Consider the following 8,913-nt stretch of genomic DNA (forward strand, 5'->3'; position numbering starts at 1 on the left):
AATTCATCGCTTTACACTTGCTGGAGTTAAATTCTAGTAGCCATTTGTTGGATAATTCCTTCAGTCTGGCCAGGTCATCCTGTAGCCTCTTGCTGTCCTCCTCTCTCTTAATCCTTCTCATAATTTTAGCATCATCAGCTAATATGAAGAGGAATGAGTTTATACCCTATTTTATATGCCCGTTTCTGATAAACGTAAATGATCATTTACGATAAACGTAAATGATCTGAAAGATCATTTACGTATATCAGAAACAGGATAGGTCCAAGTCCAGAACCTTGTGGGACTCCGCTGTTGACTTCACGCCATTTTGAGGTCTCACCCCTCACAGTGACTCTCTGCTTCCTATTGTTTAGGTACTCTCTTATCCACTGAAGCACCTTACCACTTACTCCAGCCTGTTTCTCCAAATATTGCAACAGCCTCTTATGGGGAACTTTATCAAAAGCTTTCGGACAGTCCAGCACATCTTTCTAACAGATGTGCTGGCTACTGAGGGCGCCGACGGGGACCAAATTGATTACTTACTATACTAACGAACTCTACTACAAGTTAGAGGTATTATGAGGCAACATCATCGTGGTACAGTGTCAGGTAATTGAGGAAAGGAGGATAGAAGAACACATCAGTGGTTCTGTTCCCTGGTAAAATGAGGCCTCCTAAGAGACACCAGGAACGAATCCACAAGGGCCGTGACGAGGATTCGAACCTGCGTCCGGGAGCATCCCAGACACTGCCTTAATCGACTGAGCTACGACAGGGTTAAAAGGAGTTGAAACCGAAGTTCGAATCCTCGTCACGGCCCTTGTGGATTTGTTCATTTGATGCATCACGTTAGTGTGACCTCTGTGTGTAACTACACCAGGAATGTGAGCAGAACAATATACTCAGGAGTATATTGTACTCTTGAGTTAGGAAACATAAAAATTAAGGAACTGCATAAAGCCTATTGACTTAAGCACTTTACTTCACCTCCTCTTTCTAGGTTATATATGAGGCTGCCTCAACTAATTGAATTACGGGTTTACGGGTTCACCATAGCCCGTGCTACATGGACACTTCGTTCTGTGTAGCTAAATCTAAAGCAACAACAACAACACGGTAAAATTGTCTTTAAGAATGTAAGGTGGACCTTGCCAAACGCCTCCCGCAGACGTCAGACTATAGTAACGTGTAAAAATTAACTTTGGCGAGTTAAAGAGTATTGGCGAGAGTGTGAGGACCCTCTGCGCAGACGCAGAAAAATGGCGGGAGTGTGAGGACCCTCTGCGCAGGCGCAGAATAATGGCGGGAGAGTGAGGGACCCTCTGCGCAGACGCATAAAAATAGCGGGAGTGTGAGGACCCTCTGCGCAGCCGCAGAAAAATGGCGGGAGGGAGGGAGAGCCGCTGCCTCCAAGCCTAGCGCATAATTTATCCCGCCATGCCCGGGGCGCCCTCAGCTGATACCCTCACGCCGCCCACCGCCCCACCAGCGCCTCCGCCACTACAAACCAATGAATTCTGAAGTAGGAGCGTGCCTGTGGCCAGTTACGACTCGGGTTATACCAGATGCTCCGACACGGGGGGGCTTTTCATTTGTCAATTTTAATAAGGTGAAGCCATGTTGACAGCATATTTAGCATACTTTAAGAATGCTCATATTTCTTGTGTGGGGGAGGTCAGGTGAGGTCAGCTAATTATCAGGAGAAAGCGCTAAGCCAGTGTGACAAAAACAAGGAGCTGGGATATGAGGACAAGGAGCTGGGATATGAGGACAAGGAGCTGGGATATGAGGACAAGGAGCTGGGATATGAGGACAAGGAGCTGGGATATGAGGACAAGGAGCTGGGATATGAGGACAAGGAGCTGGGATATGAGGACAAGGAGCTGGGATATGAGGACAAGGAGCTGTTATATGAGGACATTAAGGAGCTGGGATATGAGGACAAGGAGCTGGGATATGAGGACAAGAAGCTGGTATATGAGGACAAGGAGCTGGGATATGAGGACAAGGAGCTGGGGTATGAGGACAAGGAGCTGGGATATGAGGACAAGGAGCTGGGATATGAGGACATGGAGCTGGGATATGAGGACATGGAGCTGGGATATGAGGACAAGGAGCTGGGATATGAGGACAAGGAGCTGGGATATGAGGACAAGGAGCTGTTATATGAGGACATTAAGGAGCTGGGATATGAGGACAAGGAGCTGGGATATGAGGACAAGAAGCTGGTATATGAGGACAAGGAGCTGGGATATGAGGACAAGAAGCTGGTATATGAGGACAAGGAGCTGGGATATGAGGACAAGGAGCTGGTATATGAATACAAGGAGCTGTTATATGAGGACAAGGAGCTGGGATATGAGGACATGGAGCTGGGATATGAGGACAAGAAGCTGGTATATGAGGACAAGGAGCTGGGATATGAGAACAAGGAGCTGGGATATGAATACAAGGAGCTGGGATATGAGGACAAGAAGCTGGTATATGAGGACAAGGAGCTGGGATATGAGGACAAGATGCTGGTATATGAGGACAAGGAGCTGGGATATGAGGACAAGGAGCTGGTATATGAATACAAGGAGCTGGGATATGAGGACAAGGAGCTGGGATATGAGGACAAGAAGCTGGGATATGAGGACAAGGAGCTGGGATATGAGGACATGGAGCTGGGATATGAGGACAAGGAGCTGGGATGTGAGGACATGGAGCTGGTATATGAGGACAAAGAGCTGGGATATGACGACAAAATGCAGTGAAATGAGGACAAGGAGCTGGGATATGAGGACAAGGAGCTGGGATATGACGACAAAATGCAGTGAAATGAGGACAAGGAGCTGGGATATGAGGACGGGATGAAGAAATGTTGCCCAACCACTCATATCATCCCCTCCTGCAAGAAGGATCAAGTCCGTCACATTGCCAACCAGTTTAAGAGGTAAAGTGAAAGTTTGATGAAACTCTATGCAACCCATCATTGTATTCTAGTTTGTTTATCAACATCCAGTTGTCTGATGGAACACTCCCACGTTACGGCCTCTCTCAGCCAGTAGCCGGGTTCTTTACTTATCAAACTGTATCAAACTAGCAAGACACTGGCAGAGGTCTCCAGCAACACAGGCAGACTACCACCCAAGCTTGTAACAAGCCTTGACAGACGGACAGTACTTCCATCTCGTAACTTCTTGTTCCAACTGGAACACGTCTGGAGGTCAAGACTGCCCAGGGTGAACTGATTCCTGTCGACCAAGACACCACCCACATATCTTCTGAAGAGTAAAATGTTATAAGTAATAAAAAAACTACACAGATGTCAATAAGATCACATCCTTCCACTAGGAAACAGAAAATGTGGACGGGTGCGCTCAATAGATGGCGTTGACAGCGTCACACCTCCCGTCTTTAAAGAATTGGGGTCGTGTGTGCTCAACAGATGGCGTCAACATCGTCACACCCCACCCCCTCTCGATCCCCTGTGGAGGGGGCAACAGAAATGGATGGGCACGTTTCCTTTCACCTAATGCCTCTCTTTACCTTGCAGTTAATAGGTACCCGAGAACTAGGCAACTGTTGTGGGGTTACATCCTGGAGAGGGTCAGTAGTTTCACCTGGGGGGGGGGGGGGAAGAGAGATCGATATAAGCCTAAAGTGAATTACTGTTTTATATACTCAAAGGTTTGCTTTTCTGTTTGTGATTACAATTGCCCAAATGGTTAGGTTAGGTCATGTTAAGTTAGGTTAGGTCATGTTAGGTAAGGTTAGGTTAGATTAGGTTAGGTTAGATTAGGTTAGGTTAGATTAGGTTAGGTTAGGGTAGGGTAGGTTAGGGTAGGTCATGTTAGGTCACGTTAGGTAAGGTTAGGTCACGTTAGGTAAGGTTAAGTTAGGTTAGGTCACGTTAGATCACGTTAGGTCACGTTAGGTAAGGTTAGGTCACGTTAGGTAAGGTTAAGTTAGGTTAGGTCACGTTAGATCACGTTAGGTAAGGTTAGGTTAGGTCAGGTCATGTTAGGTTAGGTTAGGTTAGGTTAGGGTAGGTTAGGTTAGGTTAGGTTAGGGTAGGTTAGGTTAGGGTAGGTTAGAGTAGGTTAGGTTAGGGTAGGGTAGGTTAGGTCATGTTAGGTCACGTTAGGTCATGTTAGGTCACGTTAGGTCATGTTAGGTCACGTTAGGTAAGGTTAGGTCACGTTTGGTAAGGTTAGGTCACGTTAGGTAAGGTTAGGTCACGTTTGGTAAGGTTAGGTCACGTTAGGTCATGTTAGGTCACGTTAGGTCAGGTTAGGGTAGGCTAACCACTCAGTGTGAGCAACAGCCGTATAATGTGCTTCATCTGTCAACCTCCTGCAATGATCTCTGACACACGCACACTCTAATGACTATGATTACACACAGACCTTAATGAGGGTGATTAGTGCGTATGTTCTAATCAGCCAGTAGTCTGTTACCAGTACAGATTGGACAGGAATAACTGGGGTGAATACCACTGTACCGTGTAACTCTTGCGGTGTGTAACTCTTCTGACACTCACTACTTCAGTTCCCTTTCCAATCAGTATACCAACATTAAGTTCTCCACCAATCACTACTGCAGCGTCTAAGCTTCATTCCAATCAATATTGCCGCATTTAAGTTCCCTTCCAATCAATATTGCCGCATTTAAGTTCCCTTCCAATCAATATTGCCGCATTTAAGTTCCCTTTCCAATCAATATTGCCGCATTTAAGTTCCTTTCCAATCAATATTGCAGAAGTAGGTTGCTTCCATTGATTCGTGCATCATGGAAGTTCCTTTTCAATCATTATGTCTTACCTTCTACACGATGCTGGGAGAGAAGCCAGTGGCCAGATTCACGAAGCAGTTACGCAAGCACTTACGAACCTAGGGCCAAATTCACGAAGCAGTTACGCAAGCACTTACGAACGTGTACATCTTTTCTCAATCTTTGGCGGCTTTGTTTACAATTATTAAACAGTTAATGAGCTCCGAAGCACCAGGAGGCTGTTTATAACAATAACAACAGTTGATTGGCAAGTTTTCATGCTTGTAAACTGTTTAATAAATGTAACCAAAGCCGTCAAAGATTGAGGAAAGATGTACACGTTCGTAAGTACTTGCGTAACTGCTTCGTGAATCTGGCCTCAGGTTCGTAAGTGCTTGCGTAACTGCTTCGTGAATCTGGCCCCAGGTTCGTAAGTGCTTGTGTAACTGCTTCGAGAATCTGGCCCCAAGTTCGTAAGTGCTTGTGTAACTGCTTCGTGAATCTGGCCCCAGGTTCGTAAGTGCTTGTGTAACTGCTTCGTGAATCTGGCCTCAGGTTCGTAAGTGCTTGTGTAACTGCTTCGAGAATCTATCCCCAAGTTCGTAAGTGCTTGCGTAACTGCTTCGTGAATCTGGCCCCAGATTCGTAAGTGCTTGTGTAACTGCTTCGTGAATCTGGCTCCAGGTTCGTAAGTGCTTGTGTAACTGCTTCGTGAATCTGGCCCCAGGTTCGTAAGTGCTTGCATAACTGCTTCGTGAATCTGGCCCCAGGTTCGTAAGTGCTTGCGTAACTGCTTCGTGAATCTGGCCCCAGGTTCGTAAGTGCTTGCATAACTGCTTCGTGAATCTGGCCCCAGGTTCGTAAGTGCTTGCGTAACTGCTTCGTGAATGTGGTCCCAGGTTCGTAAGTGCTTGTGTAACTGCTTCGTGAATCTGGCCCCAGGTTCGTAAGTGCTTGTGTAACTGCTTCGTGAATCTGGCCCCAGGTTCGTAAGTGCTTGCATAACTGCTTCGTGAATCTGGCCCCAGGTTCGTTAGTGCTTGTGTAACTGCTTCGTGAATCTGGCCCCAGGTTCGTAAATGCTTGCATAACTGCTTCGTGAATCTGGCCCCAGGTTCGTAAGTGCTTGCGTAACTGCTTCGTGAATCTGGCCCCAGGTTCGTAAGTGCTTGCGTAACTGCTTCGTGAATGTGGCCCCAGGTTCGTAAGTGCTTGTGTAACTGCTTCGTGAATCTGGCCCCAGGTTCGTAAGTGCTTGTGTAACTGCTTCGTGAATCTGGCCCCAGGTTCGTAAGTGCTTGTGTAACTGCTTCGTGAATCTGGCCCCAGGTTCGTAAGTGCTTGCATAACTGCTTCGTGAATCTGGCCCCAGGTTCGTAAGTGCTTGTGTAACTGCTTCGTGAATCTGGCCCCAGGTTCGTAAGTGCTTGCATAACCGCTTCGTGAATCTGGCCCCAGGTTCGTAAGTGCTTGCATAACTGCTTCGTGAATCTGGCCCCAGGTTCGTAAGTGCTTGCGTAACTGCTTCGTGAATCTGGCCCCAGGTTCGTAAGTGCTTGCATAACTGCTTCGTGAATCTGGCCCCAGGTTCGTAAGTGCTTGCGTAACTGCTTCGTGAATGTGGTCCCAGGTTCGTAAGTGCTTGTGTAACTGCTTCGTGAATCTGGCCCCAGGTTCGTAAGTGCTTGTGTAACTGCTTCGTGAATCTGGCCCCAGGTTCGTAAGTGCTTGCATAACTGCTTCGTGAATCTGGCCCCAGGTTCGTTAGTGCTTGTGTAACTGCTTCGTGAATCTGGCCCCAGGTTCGTAAATGCTTGCATAACTGCTTCGTGAATCTGGCCCCAGGTTCGTAAGTGCTTGCGTAACTGCTTCGTGAATCTGGCCCCAGGTTCGTAAGTGCTTGCGTAACTGCTTCGTGAATGTGGCCCCAGGTTCGTAAGTGCTTGTGTAACTGCTTCGTGAATCTGGCCCCAGGTTCGTAAGTGCTTGTGTAACTGCTTCGTGAATCTGGCCCCAGGTTCGTAAGTGCTTATGTAACTGCTTCGTGAATCTGGCCCCAGGTTCGTAAGTGCTTGCATAACTGCTTCGTGAATCTGGCCCCAGGTTCGTAAGTGCTTGTGTAACTGCTTCGTGAATCTGGCCCCAGGTTCGTAAGTGCTTGCATAACCGCTTCGTGAATCTGGCCCCAGGTTCGTAAGTGCTTGTGTAACTGCTTCGTGAATCTGGCCCCAGGTTCGTAAATGCTTGCATAACTGCTTCGTGAATCTGGCCCCAGGTTCGTAAGTGCTTGCGTAACTGCTTCGTGAATCTGGCCTCAGGTTCGTAAGTGCTTGTGTAACTGCTTCGAGAATCTATCCCCAAGTTCGTAAGTGCTTGCGTAACTGCTTCGTGAATCTGGCCCCAGGTTCGTAAGTGCTTGCATAACTGCTTCTTGAATCTGGCCCCAGGTTTGTAAGTGCTTGCGTAACTGCTTCGTGAATCTGGCCCAAGGTTCGTAAGTGCTTGCATAACTGCTTCGTGAATCTGGCCCCAGGTTCGTAAGTGCTTGCATAACTGCTTCGTGAATCTGGCCCCAGGTTCGTAAGTGCTTGCGTAACTGCTTCGTGAATGTGGTCCCAGGTTCGTAAGTGCTTGTGTAACTGCTTCGTGAATCTGGCCCCAGGTTCGTAAGTGCTTGCATAACTGCTTCGTGAATCTGGCCCCAGGTTCGTTAGTGCTTGTGTAACTGCTTCGTGAATCTGGCCCCAGGTTCGTAAGTGCTTGCATAACTGCTTCGTGAATCTGGCCCCAGGTTCGTAAGTGCTTGCATAACTGCTTCGTGAATCTGGCCCCAGGTTCGTAAGTGCTTGCGTAACTGCTTCGTGAATGTGGTCCCAGGTTCGTAAGTGCTTGTGTAACTGCTTCGTGAATCTGGCCCCAGGTTCGTAAGTGCTTGCATAACTGCTTCGTGAATCTGGCCCCAGGTTCGTTAGTGCTTGTGTAACTGCTTCGTGAATCTGGCCCCAGGTTCGTAAATGCTTGCATAACTGCTTCGTGAATCTGGCCCCAGGTTCGTAAGTGCTTGCATAACTGCTTCGTGAATCTGGCCCCAGGTTCGTAAGTGCTTGCGTAACTGCTTCGTGAATGTGGTCCCAGGTTCGTAAGTGCTTGTGTAACTGCTTCGTGAATCTGGCCCCAGGTTCGTAAGTGCTTGTGTAACTGCTTCGTGAATCTGGCCCCAGGTTCGTAAGTGCTTGTGTAACTGCTTCGTGAATCTGGCCCCAGGTTCGTAAGTGCTTGCATAACTGCTTCGTGAATCTGGCCCCAGGTTCGTAAGTGCTTGTGTAACTGCTTCGTGAATCTGGCCCCAGGTTCGTAAGTGCTTGCATAACCGCTTCGTGAATCTGGCCTCAGGTTCGTAAGTGCTTGCATAACTGCTTCGTGAATCTGGCCCCAGGTTCGTAAGTGCTTGCGTAACTGCTTCGTGAATCTGGCCCCAGGTTCGTAAGTGCTTGCATAACTGCTTCGTGAATCTGGCCCCAGGTTCGTAAGTGCTTGCGTAACTGCTTCGTGAATGTGGTCCCAGGTTCGTAAGTGCTTGTGTAACTGCTTCGTGAATCTGGCCCCAGGTTCGTAAGTGCTTGTGTAACTGCTTCGTGAATCTGGCCCCAGGTTCGTAAGTGCTTGCATAACTGCTTCGTGAATCTGGCCCCAGGTTCGTTAGTGCTTGTGTAACTGCTTCGTGAATCTGGCCCCAGGTTCGTAAATGCTTGCATAACTGCTTCGTGAATCTGGCCCCAGGTTCGTAAGTGCTTGCGTAACTGCTTCGTGAATCTGGCCCCAGGTTCGTAAGTGCTTGCGTAACTGCTTCGTGAATGTGGCCCCAGGTTCGTAAGTGCTTGTGTAACTGCTTCGTGAATCTGGCCCCAGGTTCGTAAGTGCTTGTGTAACTGCTTCGTGAATCTGGCCCCAGGTTCGTAAGTGCTTGTGTAACTGCTTCGTGAATCTGGCCCCAGGTTCGTAAGTGCTTGCATAACTGCTTCGTGAATCTGGCCCCAGGTTCGTAAGTGCTTGTGTAACTGCTTCGTGAATCTGGCCCCAGGTTCGTAAGTGCTTGCATAACCGCTTCGTGAATCTGGCCCCAGGTTCGTAAGTGCTTGTGTAACTGCTTCGTGAATCTGGCCCCAGGTTCGT

At 48.1% G+C, this 8,913-nt stretch overlaps 1 protein-coding gene across 1 annotated transcript in view; it reads right to left on the reverse strand.

The window, feature by feature from the left end:
* LOC138372190 (collagen alpha-1(I) chain-like) overlaps window positions 1-1,641 on the reverse strand; it is an 11,689-nt gene extending 10,048 nt beyond the window's left edge. Inside the window, exon 1 of the mRNA XM_069337508.1 lies at window positions 1,627-1,641. Within this exon, the coding sequence (XP_069193609.1) occupies window positions 1,627-1,641 (15 nt within the window). The remainder of the gene's footprint in view (window positions 1-1,626) is intronic.
* Between the last annotated feature and the right edge of the window lie 7,272 nt (window positions 1,642-8,913).

Source organism: Procambarus clarkii, chromosome 38, assembly GCF_040958095.1.
Source record: "Procambarus clarkii isolate CNS0578487 chromosome 38, FALCON_Pclarkii_2.0, whole genome shotgun sequence".
Lineage (NCBI taxonomy): Eukaryota > Metazoa > Arthropoda > Malacostraca > Decapoda > Cambaridae > Procambarus > Procambarus clarkii.